At 35.2% G+C, this 22,286-nt stretch overlaps 2 protein-coding genes and 1 pseudogene across 2 annotated transcripts; all 3 read right to left on the bottom strand.

Moving 5' to 3' along the window:
- Positions 1 to 263: 263 nt before the first annotated feature.
- Positions 264 to 5,504, bottom strand: LOC116119399 (sugar transporter ERD6-like 6). Its single transcript, XM_031405337.1, is given in 20 exon segments — positions 264 to 408; positions 557 to 610; positions 613 to 636; positions 639 to 669; positions 1,370 to 1,429; positions 1,524 to 1,589; positions 1,770 to 1,829; positions 1,920 to 1,982; positions 2,103 to 2,149; positions 2,642 to 2,726; positions 3,060 to 3,140; positions 3,293 to 3,385; positions 3,478 to 3,542; positions 4,164 to 4,239; positions 4,343 to 4,408; positions 4,497 to 4,562; positions 4,636 to 4,695; positions 4,810 to 4,899; positions 4,988 to 5,050; positions 5,171 to 5,504. Coding segments are annotated over 20 exon segments (1,452 nt in total). The 5' UTR covers positions 5,360 to 5,504; the 3' UTR covers positions 264 to 295.
- Positions 5,505 to 6,836: 1,332 nt separating this feature from the next.
- On the bottom strand, positions 6,837 to 7,504 carry LOC116119401 (sugar transporter ERD6-like 6). Its single transcript, XM_031405338.1, has 3 exons — positions 7,492 to 7,504; positions 7,324 to 7,438; positions 6,837 to 7,156 (listed from the first exon to the last, which is right to left on the bottom strand). The coding sequence occupies exons 1-3, from the start codon at positions 7,498 to 7,500 to the stop codon at positions 7,044 to 7,046; spliced, it is 237 nt and encodes a 78-aa protein (XP_031261198.1). The 5' UTR covers positions 7,501 to 7,504; the 3' UTR covers positions 6,837 to 7,043.
- A 3,410-nt stretch (positions 7,505 to 10,914) lies between these two features.
- On the bottom strand, positions 10,915 to 21,172 carry LOC116119400 (annotated as a pseudogene).
- Positions 21,173 to 22,286: the final 1,114 nt, after the last annotated feature.

Here is a 22,286-nt window from a genome sequence, read left to right as displayed (position 1 = left end):
CCCGTGATACATAAATAAATAAAATGTTTATTAATGTTTCATGCTCATATTTATTTTCAATTCTTGCCTTGAGACACTTCCCGTCGATATGTGAAGAAATAAAACATGTGGTGACATAGCAATATAGACTGAAAGGAAGAACAAGTTGTCGGCGGGAGAAACATGCCTTCATTTATGCTGCTTAGGAAAATTGTTACATATTTGCATCATGCAGTTTTGAAGGATAAATTTCAAAATTGAGAAGAAAAAAAATTTGAAAAATGAATAATACAATATAAATGAAAAAGATGAGAAATCATCTGAAGGACCGCTGAATTTCTTCCAGAGCTTTCCCTTTTGTCTCAGGGACCAAAAAGGTCACGAATGCCACAGCAAAAGCACTAACGACCATGTATATGGTAAAGGTTCCTGTTAAAGGTTAAGGCAATCCTAGTAAGTAATAATAAAATGACAGCAATAAAGGGGTTTTTACACTAGCCAAAACTGTTATTCTGTAAGGCCTAAATTTTGTTTTGTGTTATAGCATTGTTAATACGAGGCAGAGAGAAAAACAAACCTCCACTGCTCCAAGTCAATAGCAAGTTTGCAGTCATTGTAACCAGCCAGGCACAATCCAGTTGGAAAGAGTAGCTACGCTCCACCAAGGCCCTTGATATTGATTGGAAGAATCTGCATTGACATGATAAGAGATTATGAGTAGTAACATAAGCAGCAATCTTTCACAGGTAGAAAAGCTTGCACGGCTGCTGCACCCCAGACACGGTTTGTCCTAATTAAACAAAAATATTACAACAAATTTCATGGTTTGACTATAACTTGCAAAGTACATGGTGCACAAGATGTGTATAGAGATATAAAACCAAGTTTTGTAACAAAGCAAGAATCTGAAATCTCAATCCTACTTAGCCAATGGGATGGGATGCCATACAGCCACAAATTTGAAGGTTAAATGAAAGCAAGCATCAAAATGTGTTAGAGATAATCAACTATACTTTCATTACAAATCAATCATGCTTCTGGTATCTAGCTATCAACAGGAAGTCAATTAGCCACTTGCATCAACAGGAAGTTGCGTTTGCCACACGGTACATATATGATGTCAAGTATAATACTCATGGCTTCCAACAAAGAAGAGGCTTCATACTAGAACTTTGGACCATAATAACCAGTCCGGTTGTCTTCCAAACAGTACCATGAGTTTTGCAAGGCTTAAAATTGACATTCAAGAACATTTGACTTCTTTCCTACCATTTTAAGTTACCAAAGATAATGGAAAATTTTTAAATGAGTCAAGGTGGTGCAGCTCCAAATCTCATGAATTTTTGCCAATGAATATATTATATATATATATGATGGAGCGATTTGGTACCTCAGACATTATAACCCAAGGAACGGGGCCCATCCCAAGAGAGAAGAAAATTATCATGGCCTAAATGAGAGAGAAACAGGTTAGGCAAATAGTTAAAACATTATCAAATAAAGAACAAGAATCAGAGTATCATGTCCTGAAAAAGTAGGCATACCACAACTCCAACTACCGAAAATATGCCCAATATGCTATAAATACCAGAATCTTCCGATACGAAATCCTGGGACCAATTAACAACGAAATTTCAAATCAGGGATCATGGATCAACTAGAAACAAACACAAACTTTTCAAAAGGGATTTTGGTCTTCCCAGAATTATGTAAGAATGATTTCCATTACTGGTGCACGGACTTTCACGTGCAAGTCAATATTCATTTGTGAACAAGATCTAACCATGTACCTTTGCATAGAATGCAGCTGCAACAATTAGGAGGCTCGCTGTCATTCCACCAGTGGAAATCTAAGGACAAGAAAAAGTTAAATATTAACGAACTCTTAAGCCTCCAAATAGATGTCTAATGACTGATAAAAGAATATTGCATAAACTCACAATAAGAAGAAGCCGACGGCCTGCTTTGTCCACCAACCATGTAGCTACTGCAGTAGCAATGACCTAAACAATATAGATATTTTGTTGTGATTTATGAATAAAAAGAAGTCTGATGCCACACTAGAAAACAGATTGGAAAAAATAGCTTTGTATAAAAAGAAAAAAGTTTTCATCAAGCTATACCTGAATAGCTCCTATCCCTAAGGTAGCCACGTTACCTGATGTGATCCCTGTTTAAAATTAAGACAACTCTTTAAGCCATTTGAAATTAGGATAAACTGGTTTAAGGATGTTATTGCACAAAGCATAATAAAAAGCAACTGTTATTCCATCCCATCCAACATATATGGGGACATGAAAAATTAGATATTATGGGCTACTAATGGATATGAAGTAAACTTATTCCACCAAAGAACCTGAAAACATTGAAAGGCAATTAAGGAAAGTATATTCTATATCAGCAAAGTTGCTTGGCACAGCTTTATAAGTTCTTGGATTCTGTAACAAACTTCGGAAGGTATAACCATATACTTTGAAGCACAAATTCGAATCCCTGAGTAACCCAACTTCTTATTTAAGAAAAAAAAAAAAAAAAAATTTTTTGTAGGTTTAGACATTTCCTTTTGATACAAAAAAACGAACACAACACTCCAATAGCTTTGATGTAACAGTTTTATAGAAAGCCTACATGGAAGATAGAAGAACAGTCTCTTTCTGCTTACCGGCAGATTCAAAAATAGTACTGGAATAGAATATAACGGCATTTACTCCACTGAGCTGCTGAAATATAAGTAGTCCAATTCCAATCTGCAGGGCCAATTAGTTATAAACAATTAGGTTCAATTATTAAACGATGTTGAAGGTCAGGCCAAATCAAATCAAAGAAAAATTTTTTTTCTAGCAATAATTAATGGGATGTGATCTTTTAACTTAAATATATGACTTAAATTGAAACACAAATTCATGACCATTAATTTATTGCAATCCAACGGATATTAGATGGAAGTTGGAGGTGGTAATTTTTATTGTCACTTCATCAACTTTTAAACCGTTGGATTGTTATGAATCAACGGTTGAGAATTTGTATTAGCAATTTAAGTCATAAATTTAAGTTAAAAGATCTCAACCTATAATGAATACCGTCAAAGGTCGAAAATATCTTTTCTGTTTGAGTTCTGCCATTCGGACAGTTGTTCTTCTGGTTGATGATGCTACAGCCCTCTGCAAGAAGCAAATTCAAGACATCTGAGTTAGTATTTCGGAGAGATGAAAACACTCACCCAGGGAATTTCATAACCAGATTGCATAAGTAAAAGCAATGATCACTTTGCCTAACTTATGATGTAAAACAAGTTCAACTCAGTTATTGTTACCTTTATTTCATTCACTTCAACTGATATATCAGTTTCAAATCCCCGCAAAACTTGCAAAGAAGATTCAAACTCTTCTGTCATACCCATTTTTGCCTAAATTAATGGAAGAAAATTGAACTTGCATCATGAAACAATAATAATGTCTGCAATTATAATCAATAGGCAACCTCTTTTATGAAGCTTACCAGCCACCGTGGAGACTCTGGAATGAAAAACAGGCCAGGTATCAATATTAAACATGGCAATATTCCTGAAAAAAGAAAGAAAAAGATGGCAAAGTTCTGTCATCTGAAGCAATAATAAATGATGGCAACAATACTAAAATCACAAGTTGCAGAAATGTTTTCCTCCTAGAAGAGTAAAGAGTATCAGCATGATATTAAAGTTTCAAAGTTCTAACAATAACAACATGACTTGACAATGTGACAGAAAAAAGGAAGGATTTTAGAATATAGGTATTTTGTTGAACACCCAGAAAGAATTGCAGATATTCGCCGAGAAATTGTGCTTCCTAACTGGCACCCAGTTAAACTCTGTCAACAGCGAACGACTTTTATAATAATTTTGAAGAATTGTGCTATAATTAAAATGCCTTTGATATTGGCTAACGAGAAGCAATTAGGCAAAAAAGATACAGTCCTGTCCTATTCAATTAAAGTAACATGATCCTGGAATTCAAACAGTGAGAATTTAGAAACCAATACGTTAAGGGTAGTAAGAATCTTTGGTTGTCATTGCTCATCTACAAAGAACTATAGCCAGTATGATACACTTCTTCTCTAATATACCCTTTTTAAAAGATGGCAAAAGATTTCATCCATAATGGGGATAAAAATATTTCCAGACTGGAGTTGATAGACTTAAAAATTACCTAGTACTGCAAGTATTCTCCATTGAACAAAAAGTCCCAGCAAATAAGCCAGCATTATTCCAATGGTGACAGAGAGCTACACAACAAAATGCATTTTGTTCAAGTAATTCAGCAGCGATTTGAGTTTATTTTTTATAACACCAAATCATATTTGCTATAGCAAGCAAAAAACAACCAACCTGATTCACTGAACCCAAGGCCCCTCTCAAGTTCTGAGGCGCTATCTCAGCTATGTATACGGGCACCTAGAAAAGGCCAACAAAACGTATATCATCAACTGGGTTTTACACAAATGTTTAACTGAATAACACCAAATCAAAGCGCAAGAATTACCGTATAAGAGAAAATTCCTACACCAAAACCTTCCAACAATCTCCCCAAGTAAAGAAAAGATGAATCCTTCACAAAGCAGCAATATAAATATTAGTTTATACTCATGCTAATAAAAATGGTAAATAGTCAGAAAACTCACTTTGGCAAAAGATATTATAAGCCATCCTATGATATTAGGAATCGAAGCAATCATTAAAGACTGCAAATAACACAAAACAGCAAAAATTCAGCTATCAACTAGTTAAGAGAAGAAATAAACCATAAAAAGATAAAAAATGAACGCTTATAAGCTAATAAAGCACTTATGTCCTACCCCTTTTCGCCCAATATACTCAGCAATCTGACCACTAGCTATTGCCCCAACCATAGCACCCACATTAGATAAAGAACCGAACCAAGAAAACTGTAACAAGAAACCATATCAGGGACCAGATATGAAAATAAAACAAATAAAAAACAGGTTGAAATCTAAAGCCAAAGAAAATTCTCACCTCCGAAACAGAGAGTCCAAGATCTTCGGTGATTGCCTCTTGTGTAGGTGATGAATAACCAGACTACAACAAAATCCAAAACAACCACAAACAAATACTAAATCAATCAAGAGCTTCATTTCTCAGTAAAAAAGTGAAGAACAATTTTATTTTATTTTTTGAGCTACAGATAAAGTTGCCTACGGTGAAACCGAATTGGATAGGACCCAAAGCCACAATAAGAACGCAAGCCAAAACAGAGACGGAGCTATCACGAATGACCTGAGAAGACCCCATCATACTGGATTGCCTTGAACCCATACGATACCAGCTCCCGGTGTGCAAGAATGGTTTCCGTAAATTTGCATCTTCAGTTTCTTCTCTGAAACTCATTTTCTCTGTTATTGACTAGCAACAAAAAAAAAAAAATCAAATTTGAGTAGCGCTCGACCAGACGCCTATTAGGGAGATTGTATATTAATACTACAGAGTTGAAACAGTTGGACTTTGGCTGGTACTGAGCAGTAAACAAACAAAGTTAATATTAGGAAGAGAGAGATTAAGAGAGGAGAAAAAAAATACCAAATATATGTTGTGTTTGTCTCGGTCATATGATTAACGTCTTGTGCCCTGTTGGCAACTCACGACTGGTAAGAGACTGTTTATTCAAACCCAACTCAGCTTTTAACAATTTTCTCTGTCTCATTATCGTCACAAAAATCCAACAAATTAGCTAACCCCTCTGATGTTCTTGTGGTTAATAGATATTTCTCGTGTTTTAAAATCCAAATCATGAGATAGTAGAAGGTCTTTTTGTAACGTTTCCACATCATTTATTTATTGTTTTTTCTCTGATTGCGATCTACAAAGTAGTTGCTACCGGCGTCTCACATTGTGAACAGCATTACCACTCATCAATCTTTCATTCCAATGTATCCACTATCCAACTTTAAGTTGACTGAACAACAAATACTTTTTTCTGTAAATTTGCACTAATATTGTTATTTATGATAATTTTTTTACCTCAAAATCAAATAATAATTCATATTTGTCATATTTCACAACTGTTGGTATCTCAGAAATATTTTCCATTTAATATAAAATGCGTTCACGTGATTGTGATTAACAGATCTTAAGTAGTTTAAGGATCCAGTCCAACAAAGAGATGTTAGAGTTTGAAATAGCTATTTTTAGCAATATAAATAACGTTTTTAAATAAATAACTTATAATTAAATCAAAATAGCGGTTAACTTTTTTGAGTTTTCAAGTTATTAATCACCGACACTTTTACTTAATCGGCTAATCCCTTGAAAAAGGTAATTGCCCCCTTCGCTGTCGTAGCTTCAGTGAACTACATTTTCGTCCTTGTAGTTTATCTTTTAAGGACAACTCTTTAAGAAACTAACAAAATGATCCAAGGGGTGAGCAAGAAATCCGGGTAGAATCGCAACCGACGAGTACCTGGGGTTCCAATTCTGATTCCTACCGAAACTGACATGGAAATGGTCGATTCCAGTTCCAAAAAATTTGGAACTGTCACTGTACGATTTCGGTTTTGGTTCCACCACTTTAGGAACCAGAACCGAGACCAAGTCCCAATACCCAAGGTGGAATCACGGATACTTAAGGTGTATGTGTAATTTTTGGAAACTTTTAAGGGTGTACTTAATTTTTATAGGATATATTGTTATTTTTGTGAATAGTAGGGGGTATTCAAATTTTTTTAAAAATGGGTTCGGATTCTAGCTATTAAGGAACCAGAACTGGCCAGTTCCAATTTCGGTTCCTTGGAAAAAGGGCAGGTCCCGGACCAGATCACCCCACAGTTGATACACCTCATTCCTCATATTCATTTAAACATAATCCATACTAAAATTACCCATCGGTCAAACCAAATCTCATTTCTTTCTCCACCGTAGCTGATCACCACCACCAAATCATGCCTTCATTTATGGTGATTGGGAAAAATGTTAATGCTACATATTCATAATGCAATACTGAGAAATCATTTCAAAATGGGAATAGCAGAAATTCCCTGCTATGGGGAAAAAAATATAAAATTGAAAAGATGAAACATCATCTGAAGGAGCGCTGAATTTCTTCCAGAGTTCTGCCTTTGGTCTCAGGGACCCAAATGGCCGCGAATGCCACAGCAAAAGCACTGATGACCATGTATATGGTAAAGGTTCCTGTTACAGTTTAAGGCAGTCGTAGTTAGTAATAATAAAATAAAAGCAATAAAGGTGTTTTCTCCATTAGCCAAAAACTGTTATTCATTCTGTCAAGTAGGCCTTTCTTTTGATTGCCACACTGTCTGTCATAGCATTGTTCATATGAGGCAGAGAGAAAAACAAACCTCCAGTGCTCCAAGTCAATAGCAAGTTTGCAGTCATCGTAACCACCCAGCAAAAAAACCAGTTGGAAAGAGTAGCTATGCTTCCAGCAAGGCCCTTTATATTGGGAGGAAGAATCTGCATTTGAAACAAACATAAGCAAGACTCTGGATATAGAGGCGATTTGGTACCTCAGACATTAAACCCAAGGAACGGGGCATCCCAAGAGGAGAAAATTATCATGGGCTAAATGAGAGAGAAACAGGTTAGGCAAGTAGTTAAAACATTATCAAATAAAGTAAACAAGAATCAGAGATATGTCCTTAAAAGTAGGCATACCACAAATACAGCTACCGAAAATAGCCCAATATGCTATAAATACCAGAATCTTCCGATACAAATCCTGGGACCTTAACAATGAATTCAAATCAGAGATCATGGATCAACTAGAAACAAACACAAACTTTTCAAAAGGGATTTGGTCTTCCCAGAATTATGTAAGAATGATTTCCATTACGGTGCACGGACTTCACGTGCAAGTCAATATTATTTGTGAAACAGATCTAACCTGTACCTTTGCATAGAATGCAGCGCACATAGGAGGCTCGCTGTCATTCACCAGTGGAAATTAAGGACAAGAAAAAGTTGAATATTAATGAACTCTTAGCCTCCAAGTAGATGTCTAATGACTGATAAAAGAATATTGCTTAAACTCACAATAAGAAGACCGACGGCCTGCTTTGTCACAAACATGTAGCTACTGCAGTAGCAATGACCTAAACATATAGATTTTTTTGTGATTTATGAATAAAAAGAAGTCTGATGCCACACTAGAAAACAGATTGAAAAAATAGCTTTGTATAAAAAGAAAAAGTTTTCATCAAGCTTACCGAATAGCTCCTATCCCTAAGGTAGCACGTTACCTGATGTGATCCCTGTTTAAAATTAAGAAAACTCTTTAAGCCATTTGAAATTAGGATAAACTGGTTTAAGGATGTTATGCAAAAACATAATAAAAGCAACTGTATTCCATCCCAACATATATGGGGACATGAAAAATTGATATTTGGGCTACTAATGGGATGAAGTAAACTTATTCCACCAAAGAACCTGAAAACTTGAAAGGCAATTAAGGAAAGTATATTCTATACAGCAAAGTTGTGGCACAGCTAAGTTCTTGGATAAAGAACTTCGGAAGGTATAACCATATACTTTGAAGCAACAATTCGAATCCTGAGTAACCCAACTCTTATTTAAGAAAAAAAAAAAAAAAAATTTTTTGTAGGTTAGACATTTCCTTTGATACAAAAAACGAACCAAAATCCAATAGCTTTGATGTAACAGTTTTATAGAAAGCCTCATGGAAGATAGAAGAACAGTCTCTTCTGCTTACCGGCAGATTCAAAAATATACTGGAATAGAATATAACGGCATTTCTCCACGAGCTGCGAAATATAAGTAGTCCAATTCCAATTGCAGGGCCAATTAGTTATAAACAATTAGGTTTCAATTATAAACGATGTGAAGGTCAGGCCAAATCAAATCAAAGAAAAAATTTTTTCTAGCAATAATTAATGGGATGTGATCTTTTAACTAAATATATGACTTAAATTGAAACACAAATTCATGACCATTAATTTATTGCCATCCAACGGATATTAGATGGAAGTTGGAGGTGGTAATTTTTTGTCACTTCATCCACTTTTAAACCGTTGGATTGTTATGAATCAACGGTTGAGAATTTGTGTAGAATTTAAGTCATAATTTAAGTTAAAGATCTCAACCTATAATATACCGTCAAAGGTCGAAATATCTTTTCTGTTTGAGTTCTGCCATTTGGACAGTTGTTTCTTCTGGTTGTGATGCTAACGCCTCTGCAAGAGCAATTCAAGACATGAGTTAGTATCGGAGAGATGAACATCACCCAGGGAATTTCATAACCAGATTGCATAGTAAAAGCAATGATCACTTTGCCTAACTTGATGTAAAACAAGTTCAACTCAGTTATTGTTACCTTTTCATTCACTTCAACGATATATCAGTTTCAAATCCCCGCAAAACTGCAAAGAAGATTCAAACTCTTCTGTCATACCCATTTTTGCCTAAATTAATGGAAGAAAAATGAATCTGCATCATGAAACAATAATAATGTCTGCAATTATAATCAATAGGCAACCTCTTTATGAAGATCCAGCCACCGTGGAGACTCGGAATGAAAAACAGGCCAGGTATCAATATTAAACTGGCAATATTCCTGAAAAAGAAAGAAAAAGATGGCAAAGTTCTGTCTGAAGCAATAATAAATGATGGCAAAATACTAAAATCACAAGTTGCAGAAATGTTCCTCCTAGAGAGTAAGGTATCAGCAGATATAAAGTTTCAGTTCAATAACAACATGACTTGACAATGTGACAGAAAAAAGGAAGGATTTTAGAATATAGGTATTTTGTTGACACCCAGAAAGAATTGCAGTATCGCGAGAAATTGTGCTCCTAACTGGCACCCAGTTAACTCTGTCAACAGCGAGACTTTATAATAATTTTGAGATTGTGCTATAATTAAATGCCTTGATATTGGCTAACGAGAAGCAATTAGGCAAAAAAGATACAGTCTGTCCTATCAATTAAAGTAAATGATCGGATTCAAACAGTGAGAATTTAGAAACCAATACGTTAAGGGTAGTAAGAATCTTTGGTTTCATTGCTCATCTACAAAGAACTATAGCCAGTATGTACACTTCTTCTCTATATACCCTTTTTAAAGATGGCAAAAGATTTCATCCATAATGGGGTAAAAATATTTCCAGACTGGAGTTGATAGACTTAAAAATTACTAGTACTGCAAGTATTCTCCATTGAACAAAAAGTCCAGCAAATAAGCCAGCATTATTCCAAGGTGACAGAGAGCTACACAAAATGCATTTTGTCAAGTAATTCAGCGCGATTTGGTTTATTTTTAACACCAAATCATATTGCTATAGCAAGCAAAAAAACACCCTGATTCACTGAACCCAAGGCCTCTCAAGTTCTGAGGCGCTATCTCGATAGTATACGGGCACCTAGAAAAGGCCAACAAATATCATCAAAGGGTTTTACACAAATGTTTAACTGAATAACACACAATCAAAGCGCAAGAATTACCGTATAAGAGAAAATTCCTACACCAAAACCTTCCAACAATCTCCCCAAGTAAAGAAAAGATGAATCCTTCACAAAGCAGCAATATAATATTAGTTTATACATCAGCTAATAAAAATGGTAAATAGAGAAAACTCACTTTGGCAAAAGATATTATAACCATCCTATGATATTAGGAACGAAGCAATCATTAAAGACTGCAAAAACACAAAACAGCAAATCAGCATCAACTAGTTAGAGAAGAAATAAACCATAAAAAGATAAAAATGAACGCTTATAGCTAATAAGCACTTATGTCCTACCCCTTTTCGCCACTATACTCAGCAATCTGACCACTAGCTATTGCCCCCAACCATAGCACCACATTAGATAAAGAACCGAAACAAGAAAACTGTAACAAGAAACCATATCAGGGACCAGATATGAAAATAAAAAAAAAATAAAAAACAGGTTGAAATCTAAAGCCAAAACAAGTTGTCGGCGGGAGAAACATGCCTTCATTTATGCTGCTTAGGAAAATTGTTACATATTTGCATCATGCAGTTTTGAAGGATAAATTTCAAAATTGAGAAAAAAAAAAAATTTGAAATTTGCAAAATGAATAATACAATATAAATGAAAAAGATGAGAAATCATCTGAAGGACCGCTGAATTTCTTCCAGAGCTTTCCCTTTTGTCTCAGGGACCAAAAAGGTCACGAATGCCACAGCAAAAGCACTAACGACCATGTATATGGTAAAGGTTCCTGTTAAAGGTTAAGGCAATCCTAGTAAGTAATAATAAAATGACAGCAATAAAGGTGTTTTCTACACTAGCCAAAACTGTTATTCTGTTAAGGCCTAAATTTTGTTTTGTGTTATAGCATTGTTAATACGAGGCAGAGAGAAAAACAAACCTCCACTGCTCCAAGTCAATAGCAAGTTTGCAGTCATTGTAACCAGCCAGGCACAAATCCAGTTGGAAAGAGTAGCTACGCTTCCACCAAGGCCCTTGATATTGATTGGAAGAATCTGCATTGACATGATAAGAGAATTATGAGTAGTAACATAAGTAGCAATCTTTCACAGGTAGAAAAGCTTGCACGGCTGCTGCACCCCAGACACGGTTTGTCCTAATTAAACAAAAATATTACAACAAATTTCATGGTTCTGACTATAACTAGCCAAAGAACGTGGTGCACAAGATGTGTATTAGAGATATAAAACCAAGTTTTGTAATCAAAGCAAGAATCTGAAATCTCAATCCTACTTAGCTCAATGGGATGGGATGATATATGAGCCAGAAATTTGAAGGTTAAATGAAAGCAAGCATCAAAATTTGTGTTAGAGATAATCAACTATACTTTCATTACAAATCAATCATGCTTCTGGTATCTAGCTATCAACAGGAAGTCATATTAGCCACTTGCATCAACAGGAAGTTGCGTTTGCCACACGGTACATATATGATGTCAAGTATAATACTCATGGCTTCCAACAAAGAAGAGGCTTTCATACTAGAACTTTGGACCGTATAATAACCAGTCCGGTTGTCTTCCAAACAGTACCATGAAGTTTTGCAAGGCTTAAAATTGACATTCAAGAACATTTGACTTCTTCTTCCTACTCATTTTAAGTTACAAAAAGATAATGGAAAATTTTTAAATGAGTCAAGGTGGTGCAGCTCCAAATCTCATGAATTTTTGCCAATGAATATATATATATATCATATAAGAGAGCGATTTGGTACCTCGACATTATAACCCAAGGAACGGGGCCCATCCCAGAGAGAAGAAAATTATCATGGCCTATGAAGAAGAACAGGTTAGGCAAGTAGTTAAACATTATCAAATAAAGATACAAGAATCAGAGTACATGTCCTGTAAAGTAGGCATACCACAACCACTACCGAAAATATGCCCAATATGCTATAAATACCAGAATCTTCCGATACAAAATCCTGGACACTTAACAATGAAATTCAAATCAGATCATGGATCAACTAGAAACAAACACAAACTTTTCAAAAGGGATTTGGTCTTCCCAGAATTATGTAAGAATGATTTCCATTACTGGTGCACGGACTTTCACGTGCAAGTCAATATTCATTTGTGAACAGACTAACCTGTACCTTTGCATAGAATGCAGCTGCACCAATTAGGAGGCTCGCTGTCATTCCACAGTGGAAATCTAAGGACAAGAAAAAGTTGAATATTAATGAACTCTTAAGCCTCCAAGTAGATGTCTATGACTGATAAAATATTGCTTAAAACTCACAATAAGAAGAGCCGCCGGCCTGCTTTGTCCACCAACCATGTAGCTACTGCAGTAGCAATGACCTAAACATATAGATATTTTGTTGGATTTATGAATAAAAAGAAGTCTGATGCCACACTAGAAAACGATTGGAAAAATAGCTTTGTATAAAAAAAAAAGTTTTCATCAAGCTATACCTGAATAGCTCCTATCCCTAAGGTAGCCACGTTACCTGATGTGATCCCTGTTAAAATTAAGACAACTCTTTAAGCCATTTGAAATTAGGAAAACTGGTTAAAGGTGTTATTGCACAAAGCATAATAAAAGCAACTGTTTTCCATCCCATCCAACATATATGGGGACATGAAAAATTAGAATTATGGGCTACTAATGGATATGAAGTAAACTTATTCCACCAAAGAACCTGAAAACATTGAAAGGCAATTAAGGAAATATATTCTATATCAGCAAAGTTGCTTGGCACACGCTTTATAAGTTCTTGGATTATGTAATGAACTTCGAAGGTATAACCATATACTTTGAAGCACAAATTCGAATCCCTGAGTACCCAACTTCTATTAAGAAAAAAAAAAAAAAATTTTTTGTAGGTTTACACATTTCCTTTTGATACAAAAAACGAACACAACACTCCAATAGCTTTGATGTAACAGTTTTATAGAAAGCCTACATGGAAGATGAGAACAGTCTCTTTCTGCTTACCGCAGATTCAAAAATAGTACTGGAATAGAATATAACGGCATTTACTCCACTGAGCTGCTAAATATGTAGTCCAATTCCAATCTGCAGGGCCAATTAGTATAAACAATTAGGTTCAATTATTAAACGATGTTGAAGGTCAGGCCAAATCAAATCAAAGAAAAATTTTTTTTCTAGCAAATTAATGGGATGTGATCTTTTAACTTAAATATATGACTTAAATTGAAACACAAATTCATGACCATTATTTATTGCAATCCAACGGATATTAGATGGAAGTTGGAGGTGGTAATTTTTATTGTCACCATCAACTTTTAAACCGTTGGATTGTTATGAATCAACGGTTAGAATTTGTATTAGCAATTTAAGTCATAAATTAAGTTAAAGATCTCAACCTATAATGAATACCGTCAAAGGTCGAAAATATCTTTTCGTTTGAGTTCTGCCATTCGGACAGTTGTTCTTCTGGTTGATGATGCTACAGCCCTCTGCAAGAAGCAAATTCAAGCATCTGAGTTAGTATTTCGGAAGATGAAAACACTCACCCAGGAATTTCATAACCAGTTGCATAAGTAAAAGCAATGATCACTTTGCCTAACTTATGATGTAAAAAAGTTCAACTCAGTTATTGTTACCTTTATTTCATTCACTTCAACTGATTATCAGTTTCAAATCCCCGCAAAACTTGCAAGAAGATTCAAACTCTTCTGTCATACCATTTTTTGCCTAAATTAATGAAGAAAATTGAACTTGCATCATGAAACAATAATAATGTCTGCAATTATAATCAATAGCCAACCTCTTTTATGAAGCTTACCAGCCACCGTGGAGACTCTGGAATGAAAAACAGGCCAGTGTATCAATATTAAACATGGCAATATTCCTGAAAAGAAGAAAAAGATGGCAAAGTTCTGTCATCTGAAGCAATAAAAATGATGGCAACAATACTAAAATCACAAGTTGCAGAAATGTTTTCCTCCTAGAAGAGTAAAGAGTATCAGCATGATATTAAAGTTTCAAAGTTCTAACATAACAACATGACTTGACAATGTACAGAAAAAAGGAAGGATTTTAGAATATAGGTATTTTGTTGAACACCCGAAAGAATTGCAGATATTCGCCGAGAATTGTCTTCCTAACTGGCACCCAGTTAACTCTGTCAACAGCGAACGACTTTATAATATTTGAAGAATTGTGCTATAATAAAATGCCTTTGATATGGCTAACGAGAAGCATTAGCAAAAAAGTACAGTCTGTCCTATCAATTAAGTAACTGATCTGGATCAAACAGTGAGAATTTGAAACCATACTTAGGGTAGTAAGAATCTTGGTTGTCATTGCTCATCTACAAAGAACTATAGCCAGTATGATACACTCTTCTCTAATATACCCTTTTAAAATGGCAAAAGATTTCATCCATAATGGGATAAAAATATTTCCAGACTGGAGTTGATAGACTTAAAATTACCTAGTACTGCAAGTATTCTCCATTGAAACAAAAGTCCCAGCAAATAGCCAGCATTATCCAATGGTGACAGAAGCTCACAACAAAATGCATTTTGTTCAGTAATTCAGCAGCGATTTGAGTTTTTTTTTTTATAACACCAATCATATTTGCTATAGCAAGCAAAAAACAACCAACCTGATTCACTGACCCAGGCCCCTCTCAGTTCTGAGGCGCTATCTCAGCTAGTATACGGCACCTAGAAAGGCCAACAAAACTATATCATCAACTGGGTTTTACCAAATATTTAACTGAATACCACCAAATCAAAGCGCAAGAATTACCGTATAAAGAAAATTCCTACACCAAAACCTTCCAACAATCTCCCCAAGTAAAGAAAAGATGAATCCTTCACAAAGCAGCATAAAATATTAGTTTATACTCATGCTAATAAAAATGGTAAATAGTCAGAAAACTCACTTTGGCAAAAGATATTATAAGCCATCCTATGATATAGAATCGAAGCAATCTTAAAGACTGCAAATAACACAAACAGCAAAAATTCAGCTATCAACTAGTTAAGAGAAGAATAAACATAAAAATAAAAATGAACGCTAATAATAACAAGACAAAACAGAGCATAATAAACAAGCAAAGCTAATAAAGCACTATGTCCTACCCCTTTTCGCCCAATATACTCAGCAATCTGACCACTAGCTATTGCCCCAACCATAGCACCCACATTAGATAAAGAACCGAACCAAGAAAACTGTAACAAGAAACCATATCAGGGCCAGATATGAAAATAAAACAAATAAAAAACAGGTTGAAATCTAAAGCCAAAGAAAATTCTCACCTCCGAAACAGAGAGTCCAAGATCTTCGGTGATGCCTCTGTGTAGGTGATGAATAACCAGACTACACAAAATCCAAAACAACCACAAACAAATACTAAATCAATCAAGAGCTTCATTTCTCAGTAAAAAAGTGAAACAATTTTATTTATTTTTTGAGCTACAGATAAAGTTGCCTACGGTGAACACGAATTGGATAGGACCCAAAGCCACAATAAGACGCAAGCCAAAACAGAGACGGAGCTATCACGAATGACCTGAGAAGACCCCATCATACTGGATTGCCTTGAACCCATACGTACCAGCTCCCGGTGTGCAAGAATGGTTTCCGTAAATTTGCATCTTCAGTTTCTTCTCTGAAACTCATTTTCTCTGTTATTGACTAGCAACAAAAAAAAATATAACAAATTTGAGTAGCGCTCGACCAGACGCCTATGAGGAGATGTATATTAATACTACAGAGTTGAAACGTTGGACTTTGGCTGGTACTGAGCAGTAAACAACAAAGTTAATATTAGGAAGAGAGATTAGAGAGGAGAAAAAAAATACCAAATATATTGTGTTGTCTCGGCATATGATTAACGTCTTGTGCCCTGTTGGCAACTCACGACTGGTAAGAGACTGTTATTCAAACCCAACTCAGCTTTTAACAATTTTCTCTGTCTCATTACCATTACAAAATCCAACAAATTAGCTAACCCCTCGATGTTCTTGTGTGTTAATAGATATTTCTCGTGTTTTAAAATCCAAATCATGAGATAGTAGAAGGTCTTTTTGTAACGTTTCCACATCATTTTTTATTGTTTTTTCTCTGATTGCGATCTACAGTAGTTGCTACCGGCGTCTCACATTGTGAACAGCATTACCACTCATCAATCTTTCTTCCAATGTATCCACTATCCAACTTTAAGTTGACTGAACAACAAATACTTTTCTAAATTTGCACTAATATTGTTATTTATGATAATTTTTTTACCTCAAATCAAAATAATTCATATTTGTCATATTTCACAACTGTTGGTATCAGAGATATTTTCATTTAATATAAATGCTCACGTGACTGTGATTAACAGATCTTAAGTAGTTTAAGGATCCAGTCCAACAAAGAGATGTTAGAGTTTGAATAGCTATTTTAGCAATATAAATAACGTTTTTAAATAAATAACTATAATTAAATCAAAATAGCCGTTAACTTTTATGAGTTTTCAAGTTATAATCACCGACACTTTTACTAATCGGCTAATCCCTTGAAAAAGGTAATTGCCCCCTTCGCTGTCGTAGCTTCAGTGAACACATTTTCGTCCTTGTAGTTTATCTTTTAAGGACAACTCTTTAAGAAACTACAAAATGATCCAAGGGTGAGCAAGAAATCCGGTAGAATCGCAAACGGAGTACCTGGGGTTCCAATTCTGATTCCTACCGAAACTGACATGGAATGGTCGATTCCAGTTCCAAAATTTGGAACGTCACTGTACGATTTCGGTTTTGGTTCCACCACTTTAGGAACCAGAACCGAGACCAAGGTCCCAATACCCAAGGTGGAATCACGGTACTTAAGGTGTATGTTTTTTTTTGGAAACTTTTAAGGTGTATTAATTTTTATAGGATATATTGTTATTTTTGTGAATAGTAGGGGGTATTCAAATTTTTTTAAATGGGTTCGGATTCTAGCTATTGGAACCGAACTGGCCAGTTCCAATTTCGGTTCCTTGGAAAAAGGGCAGGTCCCGGACCAGATCACCCCACAGTTGATACACCCATTCCTCATATTCATTTAAACATAATCCATACTAAAATTACCCATCGGTCAAACCAAATCTCATTTCTTTCTCCACCGTAGCTGATCAGTGATCACCACCACCAATCATGCCTTCATTTATGGTGAGTGGAAAAATGTTAATGCTACATATTCATAATGCAATACTGAGAAATCATTTCAAAATGGGAATCAGAAATTCCCTGCTATGGGGAAAAAATATAAAATGAAAAATAAACATCATCTGAAGGAGCGCTGAATTTCTTCCAGATTTCGCCTTTGTCTCAGGGACCCAAATGGCCGCGAATGCCACAGCGAAAGCACTGATGACCATGTATATGGTAAAGGTTCCTGTTACAGTTTAAGGCAGTCGTAGTTAGTAATAATAAATAAAAGCAATAAAGGTGTTTTCTCCATTAGCCAAAAACTGTTATTCATTCTGTCAAGTAGGCCTTTCTTTTGATTGCCACCGTCTGTCATAGCATTGTTCATATGAGCGAGAGAAAAACAACCTCCAGTGCTCCAAGCAATAGCAAGTTTGCAGTCATCGTAACCACCCGCAAAAAAACCAGTTGGAAAGAGTAGCTATGCTTCCAGCAAGGCCCTTTATATTGGGAGGAAGAATCTGCATTTGAACAAACATGCAAGACTCTGGCAGATTTCATAACTATATGTTTATATATAAAGGAGTGATTTGGTACCTCAGACATTATAGCCAAGGTAGGGCTCCTACCCCGAGAGAGTAGGAATTATCATGGCCTAAATGAAAAAAAAAATAAAAGGTTAGGCAAATAGTTAAACATTATCAGATAAAGATAAACAAAATCAAATATCATGTCCTGTAAAAATAGGCATACCACAACTCCAACTACCGCAAAGATGCCTAATATGCTATAAATACCAGAACATCCGATACCATATCCTGGAACCAATTAACAACGAAGTATTGAATTAGAGATAATGGATCAAACCAGAAAAAAAAAACACAAACTTGTCATCAAAAGGGAAATCGGTCTCCCACAAATGTGAAGAATGATTTAGTTCTATTAGTAATGCATGAACTTTCAAGCCGTGATTTCATTTGCGAACAAGATCCGACCATGTACCTTTAGATAGAATGATGCTGCAACAACTAGAAGGCTCACGTCATTCCACTAGTGGATATCTGAGGACAAGAAAAAAAAGGTTGAATAACCAACTCTTAAGTCTCCAGTAGATATCTAATGATATAAATGAATATTGCTTAACTGACAAGAAGTAAATCCGGCGTCCCGATTTGTCCACCAACCATAGAGTTACACAAGTAGCAAGGACCTAAATATTAGAATACAAATTGGATTGAGAATAACTTTGTTTTATAAAAAGAAAAAAAAATAAGTGTTCAGGAAGCTATACCTGAATAGCTCCAATCCCTAAGGTAGCCGCATTACTTGATGAGATCCCTGTTTAAAATTAAGACATTTCTTTAAGCTATTTGAATTTAGGATAAACAGGTATTATAGATCTCATTGCACAAAGAAGAATTAAAAGCAAATCTTATTCCATCCAATCCAACATATATGGAGACGATGGAGATATCAAATATGACACTCTGAATAGTGCTCAGGTAACAGTTTTACATAAAGCCTACATGTGAGATAAGAGAACGGTCCCTTTCTGCTTACCGGCAGATTCAAAAATGGTACTGGCATAGAATATAACGGCATTTACTCCACTAAGCTGCTGAAGAATAAGTAGTCCAATTCCAATCTGCAGGATCAATTAGTTACAACAATTAGGTTCGATGATTAAAAATTTAAAACAATGTTGAAGGTGAGGCCAGATCAAAGAAAAAAGAAAAAATGATTTTCTAGCAATGATTGATACCGTCAAAGGTAAATAATATCTTTTCTGTTTGAGTTCTGCCATTCGGACGATTGATCTTCTGGTTGATGATGCTACAGCCCTCTACAAGAAGAGATGAAAAGAATCACCCAGGGATTTTAATACAAGATAACATAGGTAAAAGCAAAGCAATGATCACTTTGCCTAATTTGTGTTGTAGAAAAAACTTCAACTCAGTCACTGTTACCTTTATTTCATTCACTTCAACAGAAATATCAGCATCAAATCCCCGCAAAACTTGTAAAGAAGATTCAAACTCTTCTGTCATGCCCATTTTTGCCTAAATGAACGGGAGAAATAAAATTTACATCATGAGACAATATTATATAATGTCTGCAATTATAATCAATAGAACAACCTCCCTTCTGAATCTTACCAGCCACCTTGGAGACTCTGGAATGAAAAATAGGGCAGGTATCAATATTAGAGCTGGCAATGTTCCTGAAAATAAGAAGAAAAAGATGGCAAAGTTCCATTAGCTGAAGCAAATAAATGACGGCGTGTATATTAGAATCACAGGTTGAGGTAATATGTACCCCCAGAGGAGTGTAGGAGTATCAACATGCAACTTACAGTTTCAAGGTTCTAACAATAAACCATATGAGTTGACAAATGTGACAGAAAAAAGGAATAGATTTTAGAATATAAGGACTATATTGGTCACCCAGTTAAACGCTGTCACCTGTGAACAACTTTTATAACAATTCTTTAAAGAATTGTGCTAAATGCCTTTGATATTTTGCTAACAGGAAGCAATGTTTTTCCAAAATAAGAATTCATCCATATAAGGGATAAAAACATTTCCAGGCTAAGTTGATATACTTAAAGATTACCTAGACCAGCAAGTATTCTCCATTGAACAAAAAGTCCCAGCAAATAAGCCAGCATTATTCCAATTGTGACAGAGAGCTACACAACAAAATGTACAAAAGATACGAAAACCACAAAACATATATCATCAACTGGGTTTTACAAAAGTTTAACTGAATAACACCAAATCAGCGCAAGATTACCGTATAAGAGAAAATTCCTACACCAAAACCTTCCACAACATCTCCCCAAGTAAAGAAAAGATGAATCCTCACAAAGCAGCAATATAAATTTAGTTTATACTCATGCTAAATAAAATGTGTAATAGTCAGAAAACTCACTTTGGCAAAAGATATTATAAGCCATCCTATGATATTAGGAATCGAAGCAATCATTAAAGACTGCAAATAACACAAACAGCAAAAATTCAGCTATCAACTATTTAGAGAAGAAATAACCATAAAAAGATAAAAATGAACGCTTAACTAATAAAGCACTAATTTCCTACCCCTTTTCGCCCATATACTCAGCAATCTGACCACAGCTATTCCCCACCTAGCACCCACATTAGATAAAGAACCGAACCAAGAAAACTGTAACAAGAAACCATATCAGGGACCAGATATGAAAAAAACAAATAAAACAGGTTGAAATCTAAAGCCAAAGAAAATCTCACCTCCGAAAACGGAGAGTCCAAGATCTTCGGTGATTGCCTCTTGTGTAGTGAGAATAACCAACTACAACAAAATCCAAAACAACCACAAACAAATACTAATCAATCAAGAGCTTCATTTCTCAGTAAAAGAGTGAAGAACAATTTATTTTATTTTTGAGCTACAGATAAATTTGCCTACGGTGAAACAATTGGATAGGACCCAAGCCACAATAAGAACGCAAGCCAAAACAGAGACGGAGCTATCACGAATGACCTGAGAAGACCCCATCATACTGGATTGCCTTGAACCCATACGTACCACTCCCGGTTGCAAGAATGGTTTCCGTAAATTTGCATCTTCAGTTTCTTCTCTGAAACTCATTTTCTCTGTTATGACTAGCAACAAAAAAAAAAAATATCAATTTGAGTAGCGCTCGACCAGACCCTATTAGGGAGATTGTATATTAATACTACAGTTGAAACAGTTGGACTTTGGCTGGTACTGAGCAGTAAACAAACAAAGTTAATATTGGAAGAGAGAGATTAGAGGAGAAAAAAATACCAAATATATGTCATATGATAACGTCTTGTGCCCTGTTGGCAACTCCACGACTGGTAAGAAACTGTTATTCAAACCCAACTCAGCTTTTAACAATTTTCTCTGTCTAATTATCTCAAAATCCAACAAATTAGCTAACCCCTTCTAATGTTCTTGTGGTTTATATAGAATTTTCTCGTGTTTTAACCCAATCATGAGATAGTAGAAGTCTTTTGTAACGTTTCCACATCATTTTTTATTGTTTTTTCTCTGATTGCGATCTACAAAGTAGTTGCTACCGGCGTCTCACATTGTGACAGCATTCCACCATCAATCTTTAATTCCATGTATCCACTATCCAACTTTAGTTACTGAACAACAAATACTTTTTCTGTAAATTGCACTAATAGTTATTTATGATATTTTTTTACCTCAAAATCAAATAATAATTCTATTGTCATATTTCACAACTGTTGGTATCTCAGAAATATTTTCCATTTAATATAAAAGCTTCACGTGATTGTGATTAACAGATCTTAAGTAGTTTAAGGATCCAGTCCAACAAAGAGATGTTAGAGTTTGAAATAGCTATTTTTAGCAATATATAACGTTTTTAAATAAATAACTATAATTAAATCAAAATAGCGTTAACTTTTTTGAGTTTTCAAGTTATAATCACCGACACTTTTACCTAATCCCTTGAAAAAGGTAATGTCCCTTCGCTGTCGTAGCTTAGTGAACTACATTTTCGTCCTTGTAGTTTATCTTTTAAGACAACTCTTTAAGAAACTACAAAGATCCAAGGGTGGCAGAAAATCCGGTAGAACGAACCGATGAGTACCTGGGGTTCCATTCGGTTCCTACCGAAACTGACATGGAAATGGTCGATTCCGATTCCAAATTTGGAACAGTACTGTGCAATTTCGGTTTGTTCCACCATTAGGAACCAGACCGAGAC

Source organism: Pistacia vera, unplaced genomic scaffold, assembly GCF_008641045.1.
Source record: "Pistacia vera cultivar Batoury unplaced genomic scaffold, PisVer_v2 Contig89, whole genome shotgun sequence".
Taxonomy (NCBI): Eukaryota; Viridiplantae; Streptophyta; class Magnoliopsida; order Sapindales; family Anacardiaceae; genus Pistacia; species Pistacia vera.
This window is presented reverse-complemented; position numbering and strand designations above follow the sequence as displayed.

What these genes read in the sequence shown, in the direction of transcription:
- LOC116119401 (XM_031405338.1), bottom strand. An exon ending in ATTGACTTGGAGCACTGGAG is followed by an intron (nt 7,157 to 7,323) that starts GTTTGTTTTTCT and finishes AAACTGTAACAG; the next exon opens with GAACCTTTACCATATACATG.